The sequence below is a fragment of the Bombina bombina genome, chromosome 6 (genome assembly GCF_027579735.1).
Source record: "Bombina bombina isolate aBomBom1 chromosome 6, aBomBom1.pri, whole genome shotgun sequence".
In the NCBI taxonomy this organism is placed as follows: Eukaryota; Metazoa; Chordata; class Amphibia; order Anura; family Bombinatoridae; genus Bombina; species Bombina bombina.
This window is the reverse complement of record NC_069504.1, coordinates 597,103,733-597,125,199: the sequence shown is the minus strand read 5'-3', so window position 1 is coordinate 597,125,199 and position 21,467 is coordinate 597,103,733. Positions and strand designations below refer to the sequence as shown.

Sequence of the window (21,467 nt, the reverse complement as noted above, 5' to 3'; positions counted from 1 at the left end):
CAGAGGATTCGGGCTTCAAAATGCTGAGAAATGCGTAGAAATCTAAGCACAAACTTACTTCACCACCTCCATAGGAGGCAAAGTTTGTAAAACTGAATTGTGGGTGTGGTGAGGGGTGTATTTATAGGCATTTTGAGGTTTGGAAAACTTTGCCCCTCCTGGTAGGAATGTATATCCTATACGTCACTAGCTCATGGACTCTTGCCAATTACAGGAAAGAGTCTTTTCATATGCAAAGGAAGGGGGATGGGAGTGTCTGCTGTTTCCCACTTGCAGTGGGTGCTCCAGCTACCTTTTAAACAGAAGCAAATTTCCTTCCTTTTCTAGTTTACTGTTCATTTTTTAATTTTGCATTAGCAGTAAGTACCTTGTGTTGCAGTCAGTAATAAAACACCCGGCCAAGTTTAAAAAGTAATCTGGGCAGAGTGCTAGTTTTCATGACACAAAAAAGTAATAGCAAAACGGATTTAAACCTCATTATTTGTAGTCAGGATGCAAAGTACTGACATTTTTATAACTTTATACAAACGTTGAATTAAACTTGGATATAAACAGCACTCTTAGAAAACTTGAAAACAAAGTAAAGAAATACTGTAAGAGATTATTGTTTGATCAGCTTTGTCATAAGAGATACAGACACAAGACTATTAATAGTGGTCACAGGCATCTCTGGGCTTCCTATGTAATTTGAAGATGGCTGCACAACTATAATTTACAATCTAAAAATAACCCACCAAAACAACCATGAGATGAAAGATTTGCTGTGAGATTTTTACTAACACACATTAGTATTTTGTGTAAAGCTCTGAACTAGATCATGCAATAGGAAAAAAAGCAAAGGTTAGTAACAACAGTAGGGAGAAGCCATATCAACAAGTTTGCGCTACAAAAGATATTGGGAAGCTGGAGAGAACTGCTCTTCTTTCCATGAAAATATCACACTGAAAAAGACAGCAGGAATATGCAACATTGGGCAACATCTGCTAAATGAAAGATACAAACTGTATTATGAATATCACATTAAAGAACCATGAAAGCCAACATTTTTCTTTCATGATTTAGGCAGATAATACAATTTTAAACAACTTTCCAATTTACTTCTATTATCAAATATCCTTTGTTGAATGAGCAGCAACACATTACTAGGCGATAGCTAAATACATCAGGTAATCAATGACAAGAGGCATCTATGTGCACCCATCAACAAGAAGCTAGCGCCCAGTAGTGCTTTGTTGCTTATGAGGGTACCTAGCAAACGAACAAAGCAAACTATATGACAGAAGTAAATTGAAAAGTTGTTTAAAATTGCATGCTCTATCTGAATCATTAAAGGGACACTGAACCCAAATTTTTTCTTTTGGGATTCCGATAGAGCATAACACTTTAAGCAACTTTCTAATTTACTCCTGTTATCAAATTTTCTTCAATCTCTTGGTATCTTTATTTGAAATACAAGAATGTAAGTTTAGATGCCGGCCCTTTTTTGGTTAACAACCTGGGTTGTTCTTGCTGATTGGTGGATAAATTCATCCACCAATAAAAAAGTGCTGTCCAGTCCCCTGAAACAAAAAAAAAAAAAAAAAGCTTTATCAGGTAAGCATAAATTCGGTTTTCTCTTGCAAGGTGTATCCAGTCCACAGATTCATCCTTACTTGTGGGATAGGACACGGATGAAGGGAGGGAACAAGACAGGTACCTTAAACGGAAGGCACCACTGCTTGTAAAACCTTTCTCCCAAAAATAGCCTCCGAAGAAGCAAAAGTATCTAATTTATAAAATTTGGCAAAAGTATGCAGTTTAGACCAAGTCGCTGCCTTACAAATCTGTTCAACAGAAGCCTCATTTTTGAAAGCCCATGTGGAAGCCACTGCTCTGGTAGAATGAGCAGTAATTCTTTCAGGAGGCTGCTGGCCAGCAGTCTCATAGGCCAAACGGATGATGCTTTTCAGCCAAAAGGAAAGAGAGGTAGCAGTCACTTTCTGACCTCTCCTCTTACCAGAATAGATAACAAACGAAGAAGATGTTCGTCTGAAATCCTTAGTTGCTTGTAAATAGAACTTTAAAGCACGAACTACATCAAGATTATGCAAAAGACGTTCCTTCTTCGAAGATGGGTTAGGACACAGAGAAGGAACAACTATTTCCTGGTAAATATTCTTGTTAGAAACAACTTTAGGAAGAAAACCAGGTTTGGTACGCAAAACTACCTTATCTGCGTGGAACACCAGATAAGGTGAATCACACTGTAAAGCAGATCATTCTGAGACTCTTCGAGCAGAAGAGATAGCTACCAAAAACAAAACTTTCCAAGATAACAACTTAATATCTATGGAATGTAAAGGTTCAAACGGAACCCCTTGAAGAACTGAAAGAACTAGATTTAGACTCCATGACGGAGCCACAGGTTTATAGACAGGCATGATTCTGACTAAAGCCTGTGCAAATGCTTGAACGTCCGGTACCTCTGCCAGACGCTTGTGCAAAAGGATAGACAGAGCAGATATCTGTCCCTTTAAAGAACTAGCCGACAATCCTTTCTCCAAACCGTCTTGGAGAAAAGACAATATCCTGGGAATCCTAATCTTACTCCATGAGTAACCCTTGGATTCACACCAACAAAGATATTTCCACCATATCTTATGGTAGACTTTCCTGGTGACAGGCTTTCTAGCCTGGATCAGAGTATCTATAACTGACTCAGAAAAACCACGCTTTGAAAGAATTAAGCGTTCAATCTCCAAGCAGTCAGACGTAGAGAAACTAGATTTGGATGCTTGAACGGACCCTGTATTAGAAAGTCCTGCCTCATTGGCAGTGTCCATGGTGGGACAGATGACATGTCCACTAGGTCTGCATACCAAGTCCTGCGTGGCCACGCAGGCGCTATCAAAATCACTGACGCCTTCTCCTGCTTGATTCTGGCGATCAGACGAGGGAGAAGAGGAAACAGTGGGAAAACATAAGCCAGATTGAAGGACCAAGGCGCTACTAGAGCATCTATCAATGCCGCCTTGGGGTCCCGGGACCTGGATCCGTAGAGAGGAAGCTTGGTGTTCTGACGGGACGCCATCAGGTCCAACTCTGGAATGCCCCATAGCTGAGTCAGCTGGGCAAATACCTCCAGGTGGAGTTCCCACTCCCCCGGGTGAAAAGTCTGACGACTTATAAAATCCGCCTCCCAGTTGTCTACACCTGGGATGTGAATTGCTGAGAGATGGCAGGAGTGGGCCTCCGCCCACCTGATTATTTTGGTTACTTCCCTCATCGCTAGAGAACTCTTTATTCCCCCCTGATGATTGATGTAATGTCCGACTGAAATCTTATGAATTTGGCCGCAGCTAGTTGAGGCCATGCCTGAAGAACGTTGAATATCGCCCTCAGATTGAGCTACAGATGGCCGAGGAATGGAATGAAGAACTCGGCAAGTAGTTAAAAGTTTCAACTTTCTGACCTCAGTCAGAAATATTTTCATTTCTACCGAATCTATTGGTGTTACTAGGAAGGGAACCCTTGTGAGTGGGGACAGGGAACTCTTTTTGATGTTCACCTTCCACCCGTGAGACCTTAGAAAGGCCAATACAATCTCCGTGTGAGCCTTGTCTCTGTGAAAAGACGGCGCCTGAATTAAGATGTCGTCCAAATAAGGCGCCACTGCTATGCCCCGCGGTCTTAGAACCGCCAGAAGGGACCCTAGCACCTTTGTGAAAATTCTGGGAGCAGTGGCTAAACCGAATGGAAGAGCCATGAACTGGTAATGCTTGTCTAGAAAAGCGAACCGGAGGAACTGATGATGATCTTTGTGGATTAGGATATGCAGGTACGCATCCTTTAGATCCACGGTAGTCATATATTGACCTTCCTGGATCATAGGTAAGATTGTCCGAATGGTCTCCATCTTGAATGATGAGACTCTGAGGAATTGGTTTAGAAATTTGAGATCCAGGATTGGTCTGAAAGTTCCTTCTTTTATGGATACCACAAACAGGTTTGAGTAAAACCCCAGCCCTTGTTCCGCAATTGGAACTGGGTGGATCACTCCCATTGTATGTAGGTCTTCTACACAGCGTAAGAACGCCTCTTTCTTTGTCGTGTCTGTAGACAGACGAGAAATATGGAACCTTCCCCTTGGAGGGGAGTCCTTGAATTCTAGGGTAACAATCTCTAAAGCCCAGGGATCGAGAACATCTCTTGCCCAGGCCTGAGCGAAGAGAGAAAGTCTGCCCCCTACTAGATCCGGTTCCGGATCGGGGGCTACCCCGTCATGCTGTCTTGGTAGCAGCTGCAGGCTTTTTGGCCTGTTTACCCTTGTTCCAGCCCTGATAAGGCTTCCAGGTTGCCTTGGGCTGTGAAGCGTTACCCTCTTGCTTTGCAGCTGTAGAGGCTGAAGCGGGACCGCTCCTGAAATTACGAAAGGAACTAAAATTAGCTTTGTTTTTAGCCTTAAAAGGCTTGTCCTGGGGGAGAGCATGGCCCTTTCCCCCGGTGATTTCTGAAATAATCTCTTTCAATTCTGGCCCGAAAAGGGTCTTTCCCTTGAAAGGGATATTTAACAATTTGGATTTTGACGACACATCGGCCGACCATGACTTGAGCCAAAGCGCTCTGCGTGCCATAATGGCGAAGCCTGAATTTTTTGCCGCCAACTTAGCTAATTGCAAAGCGGCATCTGTGATAAATGAATTAGCCAGCTTTAGAGCCTTAATTCTATCCATAATTTCGTCATATGAGGTCTCCGTCTGGAGCGACTCCTCCAGCGCCTCAAACCAGAAAGACGCTGCAGTAGTTACAGGAACAATGCAGGCAATAGGTTGGAGAAGAAAGCCTTGTTGAACAAAGATTTTCTTAAGTAAACCTTCTAACTTTTTATCCATAGGATCTTTAAAAACACAACTGTCTTCAATTGGTATGGTTGTGCACTTAGCAAGTTTCGAAACAGCCCCCTCTACCTTAGGGACCGTCTGCCACGAGTCCCGCCTAGGGTCAGTTATGGGGAACATTTTCTTAAAAATAGGTGGGGGAACAAAAGGGACACCTGGTCTATCCCACTCCCTAGCAACAATATCCGCAACCCTCTTAGGGATCGGAAATGCATCAGTGTATACAGGAACCTCTAGGTACTTGTCCATTTTACACAACTTCTCTGGGACCACCATAGGGTCACAATCATCCAGAGTAGCTAATACCTCCCTGAGCAAAACACGGAGGTGTTCCAATTTAAATTTAAATGCTAATGAATCTGAATCTGCCCGATGAGAAACCTTTCCTGAATCGGAAATTTCTCCCTCAGACATCAAATCCCTCACCTCCATTTCAGAGCGTTGTGAGGGTACATCAGATAAGGCTACCAAAGCTTCAGACTGCACATAATCTGTTCTTAAAACAGAGCTATGACGCTTTGTAGGAAAAACTGGGAGTTTGGATAAAAAGGCCGCAAGGGAATTATCCATAACTGTCGCTAGTTGTTGCAATGTAATAGGGGCAGACGCACTAGAGGCACTAAGCGTCGCTTGCGCGGGCGTAACTGGTTGTGACACATGGGGAGAGGTAGACAGACTATCCTCATTACCTTCAGTCTGAGAATCATCTTGGGCCACATTTTTAAGTGCAACAATATGATCTTTAAAGTGTATAGACATATTAGTGCAATTGGGACACATTCTGAGAGGGGGTTCCACCATGGCTTCTAAACACATTGAACAAGGATTTTCCTTAGTGTCAGACATGTTTAACAGACTAGTAGCATACACAAGCAAGCTTGGAAAACACTTTAATCAAATAAAAAACACAATTTGAAAAAAATGTTACTGTGCCTTTAAGAAATAAAAAGAGCACACCATTTTACAAAACAGTGAAAAATGAAATGAAATTTTCACAGTATGTACCTAAGGCTTTAATATGATTGCACAGCAAGTTTCAGAACGATTAACCCCTTAATGCCCAAACCGGAGCAGCCTAAAGCCAACAACCGGTTAAACTACAGCACCTTGCCACAGCTTACTGCTGTGGCCCTACCTGCCCTTAGGGATCAGTTTTGGGGAAACAAAGCTTCTTCTAGGCCCTCAATCAGCAGAAGGGCCCTCCATGTGAAGCAGCATGAACTTGTCTTTCAAGCTAAATAAGGCCTCTCCCACTCCACTCCGGAGTTGTGAGGCCTACAAAAATCACTTCTAAGTGACTAAATTTATGCCATGTGGATAATAACCCCAGTAAAACACTCCAAAGTGCTTAAAAATGTGTCTCCAATGAGTATTTCTTAATAAATAATCGATTACCCTGCATTAGTGTCAACCAGCCTATTTTGCCCTGTCATGTCATGTAAGCATTCAATTCTATATTAAGTCTCAGAACATAGCTTACCCTCCCCACATGGGGATCTTGAACCTAGTGCGTTAACGCGGCAAAGAGAATGACTGGGGGTGGAGCTAGGGGGGGGGAGCTATATGGACAGCTCTGCTGTGTGCTCTCTTTGCCACTTCCTGTAAGGAAGGAGAATATCCCACAAGTAAGGATGAATGCGTGGACTGGATACACCTTGCAAGATAAAATTTGGGCTCAGTGTCCTTTTAAAGAAAAGTTTATTGTTTCATATCCCTTTAAAAGGGCCATAATAGTTAAAAAAAAAGTATATTACATTACTCTTTAGTGGGGGTTAAAACACAGTAGAGCAGGGTCTATTGAGTAAAATGGCAAAACACACAGTAGAGTAGGGTCTATTGACATAAAATAGAATTCTCCAACAGATTAGAGCATGTAATTTTTTTTAGTAACATGGCCCTTTAACTGTGAAGTAAATGGAACATGAAAAAGTAGCTTCTCAGGTACATTTCTTTAATTCAATTACTAGCAACCTTGGATGCGTAACTTTAATAACATATAGGTAATAAACACACCAGTCTCAAATGCACAATTAAAACGAGAGAGCGAGGGGGAGAAGGAAGGAAGGAAGGAAAGAAAGAAAGAAAGGTCATAGGCAGTGAGAAAGAAAAGAAAATGTATGCTTACCTGATACATTTGTTTCTTTTTAGACATGATGAGTCCACGGATTTCATCCTTACTTGTGGGATTTCACCTCCTGGTCAGCAGGAGGAGGCAAAGAGCACCACAGCAGAGCTGTATAAATAGCTCCTCCCCTCCCACTCCAGTCATTCGACCGAAGTTAGGAAGAGAAAGGAAAAGCCAAGGTGCAGGTGTGTCTGAAGTTTACAAAAATAAATAACCTGTCTCAAAGAACAGGGCGGGCCGTGGACTCATCGTGTCTAAAAAGGAAACAAATTTATCAGGTTAGCATAAATTTTCTTTTCTTTTTAAAGACACGATGAGTCCACGGATTTCATCCTTACTTGTGGGATACAATACCAAAGCTAGAGTACACGGATGATAAGGGAGGGACAAGACAGGGAACCTAAACGGAAGGCACCACTGCTTGAAGAACCTTTCTCCCAAAAACAGCCTCAGCCGAGGCAAAAGTATCAAATTTGTAAAATTTAGAAAAAGTGTGAAGAGAAGACCAAGTTGCAGCCTTGCAAATCTGTTCTACAGAAGCTTCAATTTGAATGCCCATGAGGAAGCAACAGCCCTAGTGGAATGAGCCGTAACTGTCAGGAGGCTGCTGTCCAGCAGTCTCATATGCAAAACAGATTATACTCTTCAGCCAAAAAGAAATGAGGTAGCCGTAGCTTTCTGACCCTTACGTTTTCGAGAGAAAACGACAAACAAAGACGACGACTGACGAAAGTCTTTAGTCGCTTGTAAATACAATTTCAGAGCACGGACCACGTCCAAATTGTGCAACAGACGTTCCTTTTGAGAAGAAGGATTAGGACGCAAGGAAGGAACAACAATCTCCCGATTAATGTTCCTGTCTGAAACAACCTTAGGAAGGAACCCTGGTTTAGTACGTAACACTACCTTATCCGAATGAAAAATAAGGTAAGGCGAATTGTATTGCAATGCCGAAAGCTCAGACACTCTTCGAGCTGAAGAAATGGCAACAAGAAATAAAACTTTCCAAGATAACTTAATATCTAAGGAATGCATAGGCTTAAACGGAGCCCCTTGAAGAACTTTGAGAACTAAATTCAGACTCCATGGAGGAGCAATTGGTTTAAACACAGGCCTGATTCCAACCAAAGCCTGACAAAAGGATTGAACATCTGGGACATCCGCCAGACGTTTGTGTAACAAAATAGATAAGGCAGAGATCTGACCCTTTAGGGAACTTGCCGATAAACCCTTTTCCAATCCTTCTTGGAGAAAAGATAAAATTCTGGGAATCTTAACTATACTCCATGAGTAGCACTTAGATTCACACTAATAAAGATATTTACGCCAAATCTTATAGAAAATCTTTCTAGTTACTGGCTTACGCGCCTGAATCAAGGTCTCTATGACCGAATCAGTAAAACCCCGTTTGGATAGGATTAAGCGTTCAATCTCCAAGCAGTCAGCTTCAGAGAAATTAGATTTGGATGAAGGAATTGTCCTTGAATGAGAAGATCCTTCCTTAATGGCAGTCTCCAAGGTGGCAGGGATGACATGTCCACCAGATCGACATACCAAATTCTGCGAGGCCAAGCAGGAGCAATGAGGATCACTGATGCCTTCTCCTGTTTGATTCGAGCAATGACCCGAGGAAGAAGAGCAAACCGGGGAAAAAGTTATCCTAGGCTGAAGGACCAAGGAACTGCTAGAGCATCTATCAGTTGCGCCTGGGGATCCCTGGACCTTGACCCGTATCTCGGGAGCTTGGCATTCTGACGAGATGCCATGAGATCTAACTCTGGCTGACCCCATTTGAGAATCAGGTTGGAGAATACTTCCGGATGGAGTTCCCACTCTCCCGGATGAAAAGTCTGCCTGTTCAGAAAGTCCACCTCCCAGTTGTCCACCCCTGGGATGTGGATCGCTGACAGATGGCAAGAATGGGCCTCCGCCCACCGGATTATCTTGGCTACCTCGGTCATCGCTAAGGAAATCCTCGTTCATCCTGGATGATTGATGTAAGCCACTGTCATTATGTTGTCCGTCTGGAATCTGATGAACTGGGCCGAAGCCAACTGAGGCCAGGCCAGAAGAGCATTGAAGATCGCTCTCAGTTCCAGGATGTTTATAGGAAGAACAGACTCCGCCTGAGTCCACACTCCCTGAGCCTTTAGGGGACCCCAGACAGCTCCCCACCCTAGAAGGCTGGTATCTGTTGTCACAATCACCCAGGATGGTCTGCGAAAGCATGTTCCTTGGGATAGATGATCCAGAGACAACCACCATTGAAGTAAGTAACTTGTCTCCTGTTCCAGGGTTATTCGAGGAGACAAGGCTACATAATCTCCATTCCACTGCCTGAGCATGTTTAACTGCAGAGGTCTGAGGTGAAACTGAGCAAACGGGATGATGTCCATTGCCGCCACCATCAGTCCCGATTACTTCCATGCACTGGGCCACTGATGGCCGAGGATTGGACTGAAGGGTTAGACAGGTATCTAGAATCTTTGATTTCCTGACCTCTGTCAGAAAAATCCTCATAGATATTGAATCGATTAAAGTTCCCAAGAAAGTCACCCTTGTCTTTGGGATTAAGGAACTCTTTCCCAGATTTACCTTCCACCCGTGAGTTCTCAGGAAGGATAGTAGAATGTCGGTATGGGACCTTACTTGTTGACAAGATGGCACCTGGATTAGAATATCGTTCAGATAAGGCGCCACCGCAATGCCCTGCGTCTTAGAACCGCCAGCAGAGACCCCAGATGTGAAAATTCTGGGTGCCGTGGCCAGCCCGAAAGGAAGAGCTACGAACTGAAAGTGTCTGTCCAGAAAGGCAAACCTTAGGAACTTGTGATTATCTCTGTGGATAGGAACATGTAGATATGCATCCTTTAAAGGACCAATCAACAATGTAATAGCACTTAGTCTGAACTTCAAATGAGTAGTAGATTTTTTTATAACAAATTTCAAAGTTATTTATATTTCCACTCCCCTTGTACCATGTGATAGCAATCAGCCAATCACAAATGCATAAACATATAGTCTGTGAATTCTTGCACATGCTCAGTAGGATCTGGTGACTCAAAAATTGTAAATATAAAAGACTGTGCACATTTTTTTTAATGGAAGTAAATTGGAAAGTTGTTTAAAATTACATGCTGTATCTGAATCATGAAAATTTAATTTAACCTGAGTGTCCCTTTAAGTCCACTGTCGTCATAAATTGACCCTCCTGGATCAATGGAACGAATAGTTTCCATCTTGAAAGATGGAACTCTGAGAAACTTGTTCAGACTCTTGAGGTCTAAGATAGGTCTGAAAGTTCCCTCCTTCTTGGGAACTACAAACAGATTAGAATAAAATCCCTGCCCGTGTTCCTGAACAGGAACGGGACAAATTACTCCCAGGGATGAGAGGTCTCTTACACAATGTAAGAACGCCTCTCTTTTTATCTGGTCTGCAGATAACCTTGAAAGAAGAAATCTTCCTCGTGGAGGAAAATGTTTTAACTCCAGTCTGTATCCCTGGGACACTATTTCTATAGCCCAGGGATCCTGAACGTCTCGCACCCAAGCCTGAACAAAGAAAGAAAGTCTGCCCTCTACCAGATCCGTTCCCGGATCAGGGGCATGCCCTTCATGCTGTTTTGGAGTCAGCAGCAGGCTTCTTGGACTGTTTACCCTTGATCCAAGGCTCGTTGGATCTCCAAGTAGGCTTAGATTGTGAATAGGTTCCTTCCTGTTTAGAGGAGGAAGAGAAAGAATTTCCCTTGAAATTGCGAAAGGAAAGAAAATTACTTTGTCGTCCTTTTGGTTTATTTCTCTTATCCTGAGGAAGGAGATGACCCTTACCTCCCGTGATGTCAGAGAATTTCCTTCAGGCCAGGTCCAAACAAGGTCTTTCCCTTTTAAGGAATAGCTAGAAGCTTAGACTTGGATGACACGTCCGCAGACCAAGGTTTTAACCATAAAGCTCTGCGGGCTAGGATAGAGAACCCTGAACTCTTAGCTGCCAATTTAGTAAACTGCAGAGAAGCATCTGTAGTAAAGGCATTGGCTAACTTCAGAACTTTAATCGTATCTTAGATCTCCTCTAAAGAAGTCTCCGTCTTAAGCGATTCGGACACAGCATCAAACTAATAAGCCGCCGCACTAGTGACAGTAGCAATGCACGCAGACCCTGGTGAACATAAATCTTTTTAAGTAGACCCTCCAACTTCTTATCCATGGGGTCTTTAAAAGCACAACTATCTTCAATAGGAATGGTAGTTTGTTTGGCTAAGGTGGAAATAGCCCCTTCCACCTTAGGAACCGTCTGCCAAGCATCCTTAACAGCGTCAGCTATAGAAAACATCTTCTTGAAAATAGGAGATGGAGAGAATGGAATACCTGGACTCTCCCATTCCTTAATAACAATCTCCGAAGCTCGCTTAGGAACTGGAAAAACGTTAGAGTAAGAAGGAACTTCAAAATATCTGTCCAATTTACTCTATTTCGCAAGAGCGACTACTACTGTGGAATCACAGTCGTCTAAAGTAACCAAAACCTCCCTGAGTAACAGACTGAGGTGTTCTAGTTTAAACCTGAAAGATACAACCTCTGAATCAAAGGTAATGAACTTTCTGAATCTGAAATTTTGCCTTCTGATAGAACCTCCATACCCTCCATCTCAGTTCCCTGAGAAGGTACATCTGAGATTGCCACCATTGCATCAGAATCCCTAACAACCTGAGTGTCTTTCCTCTTACGCTTGCCTTGAAGCATAGGAAAAGCAGACAACGCATCAGAAATTGTGGAAGACATAAGCGCAGCTATGTCCGCTAAGGTAACTCCAGCAGGCACTAGAGCAGAAGTACAGGGCTCTGTTTGCGTGGGCGTTAAAGATTGGGACGCATGGGGAGAAAGCTGCGGCATACTCTGATTCTTGTCAGACTCCTGAGAAGCATCCGCCCTTGAGAAATTTTGCTCATGAAAAACAGAATTTATGTTTACCTGATAAATTTCTTTCTCCAACGGTGTGTCCGGTCCACGGCGTCATCCTTACTTGTGGGATATTCTCTTCCCCAACAGGAAATGGCAAAGAGCCCAGCAAAGCTGGTCACATGATCCCTCCTAGGCTCCGCCTACCCCAGTCATTCGACCGACGTTAAGGAGGAATATTTGCATAGGAGAAACCATATGGTACCGTGGTGACTGTAGTTAAAGAAAATAAATTATCAGACCTGATTAAAAAACCAGGGCGGGCCGTGGACCGGACACACCGTTGGAGAAAGAAATTTATCAGGTAAACATAAATTCTGTTTTCTCCAACATAGGTGTGTCCGGTCCACGGCGTCATCCTTACTTGTGGGAACCAATACCAAAGCTTTAGGACACGGATGAAGGGAGGGAGCAAATCAGGTCACCTAAATGGAAGGCACCACGGCTTGCAAAACCTTTCTCCCAAAAATAGCCTCAGAAGAAGCAAAAGTATCAAACTTGTAAAATTTGGTAAAAGTGTGCAGTGAAGACCAAGTCGCTGCCCTACATATCTGATCAACAGAAGCCTCGTTCTTGAAGGCCCATGTGGAAGCCACAGCCCTAGTGGAATGAGCTGTGATTCTTTCGGGAGGCTGCCGTCCGGCAGTCTCGTAAGCCAATCTGATGATGCTTTTAATCCAAAAAGAGAGAGAGGTAGAAGTTGCTTTTTGACCTCTCCTTTTACCTGAATAAACAACAAACAAGGAAGATGTTTGTCTAAAATCCTTTGTAGCATCTAAATAGAATTTTAGAGCGCGAACAACATCCAAATTGTGCAACAAACGTTCCTTCTTTGAAACTGGTTTCGGACACAGAGAAGGTACGATAATCTCCTGGTTAATGTTTTTGTTAGAAACAACTTTTGGAAGAAAACCAGGTTTAGTACGTAAAACCACCTTATCTGCATGGAACACCAGATAAGGAGGAGAACACTGCAGAGCAGATAATTCTGAAACTCTTCTAGCAGAAGAAATTGCAACTAAAAACAAAACTTTCCAAGATAATAACTTAATATCAACGGAATGTAAGGGTTCAAACGGAACCCCCTGAAGAACTGAAAGAACTAAATTGAGACTCCAAGGAGGAGTCAAAGGCTTGTAAACAGGCTTGATTCTAACCAGAGCCTGAACAAAGGCTTGAACATCTGGCACAGCTGCCAGCTTTTTGTGAAGTAACACCGACAAGGCAGAAATCTGTCCTTTCAGGGAACTTGCCGATAATCCTTTTTCCAATCCTTCTTGAAGGAAGGATAGAATCCTAGGAATCTTAACCTTGACCCAAGGGAATCCTTTAGATTCACACCAACAGATATATTTTTTCCAAATTTTGTGGTAAATCTTTCTAGTTACAGGCTTTCTGGCCTGAACAAGAGTATCGATAACAGAATCTGAGAAACCTCGCTTCGATAAAATCAAGCGTTCAATCTCCAAGCAGTCAGCTGGAGTGAAACCAGATTCGGATGTTCGAACGGACCCTGAACAAGAAGGTCTCGTCTCAAAGGTAGCTTCCAAGGTGGAGCCGATGACATATTCACCAGATCTGCATACCAAGTCCTGCGTGGCCACGCAGGAGCTATCAAGATCACCGACGCCCTCTCCTGATTGATCCTGGCTACCAGCCTGGGGATGAGAGGAAACGGCGGGAACACATAAGCTAGTTTGAAGGTCCAAGGTGCTACTAGTGCATCCACTAGAGCCGCCTTGGGATCCCTGGATCTGGACCCGTAGGAGGGAACTTTGAAGTTCTGACGAGAGGCCATTAGATCCATGTCTGGAATGCCCCACAGCTGAGTGACTTGGGCAAAGATTTCCGGATGGAGTTCCCACTCCCCCGGATGCAATGTCTGACGACTCAGAAAATCCGCTTCCCAATTTTCCACTCCCGGGATGTGGATAGCAGACAGGTGGCAGGAGTGAGACTCCGCCCATAGAATAATCTTGGTCACTTCTTCCATCGCTAGGGAACTCCTTGTTCCCCCCTGATGGTTGATGTACGCAACAGTCGTCATGTTGTCTGATTGAAACCGTATGAACTTGGTCCTCGCTAGCTGAGGCCAAGCCTTGAGAGCATTGAATATCGCTCTCAGTTCCAGAATATTTATCGGTAGAAGAGATTCTTCCCGAGACCAAAGACCCTGAGGTTTCAGGGATCCCCAGACCGCGCCCCAGCCCATCAGACTGGCGTCGGTCGTGACAATGACCCACTCTGGTCTGCGGAATGTCATCCCTTGTGACAGGTTGTCCAGGGACAGCCACCAACGGAGTGAGTCTCTGGTCCTCTGATTTACTTGTATCTTTGGAGACAAGTCTGTATAGTCCCCATTCCACTGACTGAGCATGCACAGTTGTAATGGTCTTAGATGAATGCGCGCAAAGGGAACTATGTCCATTGCCGCAACCATCAACCCGATCACTTCCATGCACTGAGCTACGGAAGGAAGAGGAACGGAATGAAGTATCCGACAAGAGTCCAGAAGTTTTGTTTTTCTGGCCTCTGTTAGAAAAATCCTCATTTCTGAGGAGTCTATAATTGTTCCCAAGAAGGGAACCCTTGTTGACGGGGATAGTGAACTCTTTTCCACATTCACTTTCCAGCCGTGAGATCTGAGAAAGGCCAGGACGATGTCCGTGTGAGCCTTTGCTCGAGGGAGGGACGACGCTTGAATCAGAATGTCGTCCAGGTAAGGTACTACTGCAATGCCCCTTGGTCTTAGCACCGCTAGAAGGGACCCTAGTACCTTTGTGAAAATCCTTGGAGCAGTGGCTAATCCGAAAGGAAGCGCCACAAACTGGTAATGTTTGTCCAGGAATGCAAACCTTAGGAACCGATGATGTTCCTTGTGGATAGGAATATGTAGATACGCATCCTTTAAATCCACCGTGGTCATGAATTGACCTTCCTGGATGGAAGGAAGGATAGTTCGAATGGTTTCCATCTTGAACGATGGGACCTTGAGAAATTTGTTTAAGATCTTGAGATCTAAGATTGGTCTGAACGTTCCCTCTTTTTTGGGAACTATGAACAGATTGGAGTAGAACCCCATCCCTTGTTCTCTTAATGGAACAGGATGAATCACTCCCATTTTTAACAGGTCTTCTACACAATGTAAGAACGCCTGTCTTTTTATGTGGTCTGAAGACAACTGAGACCTGTGGAACCTTCCCCTTGGGGGAAGTCCCTTGAATTCCAGAAGATAACCCTGGGAGACTATTTCTAGCGCCCAAGGATCCAGAACATCTCTTGCCCAAGCCTGAGCGAAGAGAGAGAGTCTGCCCCCCACCAGATCCGGTCCCGGATCGGGGGCCAATATTTCATGCTGTCTTGGTAGCAGTGGCAGGTTTCTTGGCCTGCTTTCCCTTGTTCCAGCCTTGCATTGGTCTCCAAGCTGGCTTGGCTTGAGAAGTATTACCCTCTTGCTTAGAGGACGTAGCACTTTGGGCTGGTCCGTTTTTACGAAAGGGACGAAAATTAGGTCTATTTTTTGCCTTGAAAGGCCGATCCTGAGGAAGGGCGTGGCCCTTACCCCCAGTGATATCAGAGATAATCTCTTTCAAGTCAGGGCCAAACAGCGTTTTCCCCTTGAAAGGAATGTTTAGTAGCTTGTTCTTGGAAGACGCATCAGCCGACCAAGATTTCAACCAAAGCGCTCTGCGCGCCACAATAGCAAACCCAGAATTCTTAGCCGCTAACCTAGCCAATTGCAAAGTGGCGTCTAGAGTGAAAGAATTAGCCAATTTGAGAGCATTGATTCTGTCCATAATCTCCTCATAAGGAGGAGAATCACTATCGAGCACCTTTATCAGTTCATCAAACCAGAAATATGCGGCTGTAGTGACAGGGACAATGCATGAAATGGGTTGTAGAAGGTAACCCTGCTGAACAAACATCTTTTTAAGCAAACCTTCTAATTTTTTATCCATAGGATCTTTGAAAGCACAACTATCCTCTATGGGTATAGTGGTGCGTTTGTTTAAAGTAGAAACCGCTCCCTCGACCTTGGGGACTGACTGCCATAAGTCCTTTCTGGGGTCGACCATAGGAAACAATTTTTTAAATATGGGGGGAGGGACGAAAGGAATACCGGGCCTTTCCCATTCTTTATTAACAATGTCCGCCACCCGCTTGGGTATAGGAAAAGCTTCTGGGAGCCCCGGCACCTCTAGGAACTTGTCCATTTTACATAGTTTCTCTGGGATGACCAACTTTTCACAATCATCCAGAGTGGATAATACCTCCTTAAGCAAAATGCGGAGATGTTCCAACTTAAATTTAAATGTAATCACATCAGATTCAGCCTGATGAGAAATGTTCCCTGAATCAGTAATTTCTCCCTCAGACAAAACCTCCCTGGCCCCCTCAGATTGGGTTAGGGGCCCTTCAGAGATATTAATATCAGCGTCGTCATGCTCTTCAGTAACTAAAACAGAGCAGCCACGCTTACGCTGACAAGGGTTCATTTTGGCTAAAATGTTTTTGACAGAATTATCCATTACAGCCGTTAATTGTTGCATAGTAAGGAGTATTGGCGCGCTAGATGTACTAGGGGCCTCCTGAGTGGGCAAGACTCGTGTAGACGAAGGAGGGAATGATGCAGTACCATGCTTACTCCCCTCACTTGAGGAATCATCTTGGGCATCATTGTCATTATCACATAAATCACATTTATTTAAATGAATAGGAATTCTGGCTTCCCCACATTCAGAACACAGTCTATCTGGTAGTTCAGACATGTTAAACAGGCATAAACTTGATAAGAAAGTACAAAAAACGTTTTAAAATAAAACCGTTACTGTCACTTTAAATTTTAAACTGAACACACTTTATTACTGCAATTGCGAAAAAACATGAAGGAATTGTTCAAAATTCACCAAATTTTCACCACAGTGTCTTAAAGCCTTAAAAATATTGCACACCAAATTTGGAAGCTTTAACCCTTAAAATAACGGAACCGGAGCCGTTTGAAGCTTTAACCCCTTTACAGTCCCTGGTATCTGCTTTGCTGAGACCCAACCAAACCCAAAGGGGAATACGATACCAATGACGCCTTCAGAAAGTCTTTTCTAAGTATCAGAGCTCCTCTCACATGCGACTGCATGCCATGCCTCTCAAAAACAAGTGCGCCACACCGGCGCGAAAATGAGACTCTGCTTATGCTTTGGGAAAGCCCCTAAGAAATAAGGTGTCTAATACAGTGCCTGCCGATATTATTATATCAAAATACCCAGATAAAATGATTCCTCAAGGCTAAATATGTGTTAATAATGAATCGATTTAGCCCAGAAAAGTCTACAGTCTAAATAAGCCCTTGTGAAGCCCTTATTTACGATCGTAATAAACATGGCTTACCGGATCCCATAGGGAAAATGACAGCTTCCAGCATTACATCGTCTTGTTAGAATGTGTCATACCTCAAGCAGCAAGAGACTGCACACTGTTCCCCCAACTGAAGTTAATTGCTCTCAACAGTCCTGTGTGGAACAGCCATGGATTTTAGTTACGGTTGCTAAAATCATTTTCCTCATACAAACAGAAATCTTCATCTCTTTTCTGTTTCTGAGTAAATAGTACATACCAGCACTATTTCAAAATAACAAACTCTTGATTGAATAATAGAAAACTACAGTTAAACACTAAAAAACTCTAAGCCATCTCCGTGGAGATGTTGCCTGTACAACGGCAAAGAGAATGACTGGGGTAGGCGGAGCCTAGGAGGGATCATGTGACCAGCTTTGCTGGGCTCTTTGCCATTTCCTGTTGGGGAAGAGAATATCCCACAAGTAAGGATGACGCCGTGGACCGGACACACCTATGTTGGAGAAAATCTTTTTTTTTATAACTTATCACCCTCTCAATACATGAGGGATAGAAAGGGATTGGTGGTTCCACATTTGCATCCAAAGAAAGTCTGCTCCCTACCAGATCCGTTCCCGGATCGGGGGCATGCCCTTCATGCTGTTTTGGAGTCAGCAGCAGGCTTCTTGGACTGTTTACCCTTGTTCCAAGGCTGGTTGGATCTCCAAGTAGGCTTAGATTGCGAATAGTTTCCTTCCTGTTTAGAGGAGGAAGAGAAAGAATTTCCCTTGAAATTGCGAAAGGAACGAAAATTACTTTGTCGTCCTTTTGGTTTATTTCTCTTATCCTGAGGAAGGAGATGACCCTTACCTCCCGTGATGTCAGAGATAATTTCCTTCAGGCCAGGTCCAAACAAGGTCTTTCCCTTTTAAGGAATAGCTAGAAGCTTAGACTTGGGTGACACGTCCGCAGACCAAGGTTTTAACCATAAAGCTCTGCGGGCTAGGATAGAGAACCCTGAACTCTTAGCTGCCAATTTAGTAATTTGCAGAGAAGCATCTGTAATAAAGGCAACGCATCAGAAATTGTGGAAGACATAAGAGCAGCTATGTCCGCTAAGGTAACTCCAGCAGGCGCTAGAGCAGAAATACAGGGTTCTGTTTGTGTGGGCGTTAAAGATTGGGACGCTTGGGGAGAAAGCTGCGGCATACTCTGATTCTCGTCAGACTCCTAAGAAGCATCCGCCCTTGAGAAATTTTGAAAAATCTTATTTTTATAACTTAACGCCCTCTCAATACGAGGGATAGAAAGGGATTGGTGGTTCCACATTTGCATCCAAACACATGGAGCAAGTAACATTTTCCACGGCTCCTAAGTCCATATTGAGCACAATAATAAACAATGAAACATTTTTTTTTACTGCCTCTTTAAATTTTTGCAAGAAAAAACTTTTTCTACTAATGAAAAATGTGTGCTCAAACCAAAAAAAAAAAATTTACAATCAAATTGATAAATAACAAAAAATATGATATACAGAAAACAAACCGGTACTGTTTCTTTAAATGTTAACTTTTTTACTGCAATAGCTAAAACGCATATTTGCAGCTAAACAGAAAGAAATTTCAAACACCCCTACACCTCAGCAACTCTGCTGAGGTGCCTACCTGTCAAACCGGACTGAATTCTTTGGATTCAACCTCCTGTGGAGCTGGAACGATCCGGGAGTGTAAAGATGGAAAGCGCTATAACCGCCTGTTAACCTGTCATTGTAAACCATGCAGTTGTAGTCACTGTGTCGACGTCTTTCTGACAGACTATGGCGGCTAGTGCTGAGGGTTGCGCAGAACATTGAAAGAGCGCAAATCACTAGCTCCGCCCATCGTGGGCGTCATAGAAAAAATAACCCGGTCGGCTTAATGTAATAAACTGAAGCCGATGAGAAATAACTTATTAATAAAAAATGTGCTCCCCAGCCCCAGTGCCTGTACTTATGGCTGTCCTGTCATACTCTCTATTAACAAGAGAGATAACTGTCCCCACACAAGGATCTCTGTAAATGAGCCTTATGTCACTATGCAAACAGAGTAAAGTGCCCACTTGCCTCTGAGAGTCCTTCCCAGAATAACAACAAAGTTAGCACTTACCTTGTATTCTGCCCGACAGCAGGGCAGCTCAACAGGTTTAGGAGGTCCTCTCCCTCCCATAGCCCTGTGGAAAATCAGAAGACTGAGTTAATTATGCTTAGACTGTCAGGAGAAGGGCAGCATCAATGTATAGGAGGCGCAGTGAGAATTATGATATAGATATATATATATATATATATATATATATATATATATATATATATATATATATATATATATATATATATATATATATATATATATATATATATATATATATATATATATATATATATATATATATATATATATATATATATATACTCTGCTGTGGTGCTCTTTGCCTCTTCCTGCTACCAGGAGGTGAAGTCCCACAAGGATGAAATCCGTGGACTCATCGTGTCTTTAAAAAGAAAAGCAACAGGAGACAGCAGATTTTCAAAATTTCATGGGAAGTGAAAAACAAGGCCTATAATTATTTAATGCAAATTATCAGCTTTAATTCTGCCAAATTGTGCTTTCCCCGCTCTCTCAAAGGAACGGAGACTGCCAGAATACTGCAGGTATTGCTGCCAATACACAAGTTACCTTAAAGGGAAAGTAATGTCAAAATAAAATAAATGGATTGGATAGAGGATAGCAACATTAGTAACTATTTTCCAATTTATTTCTTTTATCAATTTTGCTTAGTTTGCTTTGTATATTTTGTTAAACGGTAATCCTAGGTGAGCCCAGTAGCATGCACCATGTATGTCTTCAGCCATCGGGTAACAATGTTATACATAGTTGCAAACACTAACACAGAATGCTAAAGACACATGCACGATTCCAAGCTCCCATCAGTCTACCTAGGTTTACCGTTCAAAATAAGAACAAGACAAGAAATCAAATTTGATTTAAGAAGTAAATTGAACAATTGTTTAAAATTGCTCTATCCAAAGCATGAAATTTGATTTTGACTTTACTAGTCCTTTAAAGTACTGCTTCAGATTAGCAACAACAAATGAGACCAGTAACCCGAATTCTAGCAGGCTTTTGAGAGGGTGTGTTCCTGGACTATTATGCAATATTAAAATATTTTGTATGCAGTTTTTTTGCTATGTGGTGCTTAATTGCAATAATATAACGTAACATTAACAAATTGACTTCCAAGTCCCTTAAAAACAAGGAGGTCCTATATGAGGAGGTATATAAATATTGTAATGATCAGTATTCATCAAATCCATCCCTTGTTATCCAGTAAAAGGCCACATTTTCCAAAATGTCTGAAACACATTACAGGTGATGTAATCAACTGGTGCATTAAAGTCATAATCTAACTTAAAGGGACATGAAACCCAAATTTTTTTCTTTCATGATCCAAAAAGAGCATGTGATTTTAAATAACTTGCCAATTTACTTCTATTACTTAATTTGCTTCCTTCTCTTGTTATCCTTTGCTGAAATGTTTATCTATGTAAGCTCAGGAGCAGCAAAAAGAACCTAGGTTCTAGCTGTTGATTGGTGGCTATATATATATATATATATATATATATATATATATATATATATATATATATATATATATATATATATATATATATATATATATATACACATACATACATACATACATACAGTGAACAAGTGCTATCTAAGCATGAAACATGTATGCTCTCTGTGCGCCTGCAAAATACCACTTGGATTAGTCCTATTTAGGACACTTTTTTTGCTTTTAAATGTACTAATAAAGACAGTTTTTTAATTTTACATAAGGACTCTGAGCGCTTTTGTGGTTTCTAACTTTGGATACTGGATTTCTCTTGCGTGCAGGACAGACACGCAGAACCACTAGCTGCCATTGCCTTTCATTAGGGATTTGAATTTCCCGCCCTCCCCTGTCAGTGAGCCGGTTCCAGTATTATACACAAGACAAAGGGATTTGTTTGCGCTCCGTTGTGCAGGTACCCTGTGGATGTCATATATATATATATATATATATATATATATATATATATATATATATATATATATATATATATATATATATATATATATATATATATATATATAT

The 21,467-nt window shown here is 42.4% G+C and overlaps 1 protein-coding gene across 1 annotated transcript in view; it reads right to left on the bottom strand.

Annotated features, from left to right (window-relative positions):
- Positions 1-21,467, bottom strand: part of SPG21 (SPG21 abhydrolase domain containing, maspardin) — a 122,044-nt gene that overhangs the window by 63,403 nt on the left and 37,174 nt on the right. Inside the window, exon 6 of the mRNA XM_053719353.1 lies at positions 11,670-11,734. Coding sequence (XP_053575328.1) covers positions 11,670-11,734 — 65 coding nt within the window. The remainder of the gene's footprint in view (positions 1-11,669; positions 11,735-21,467) is intronic.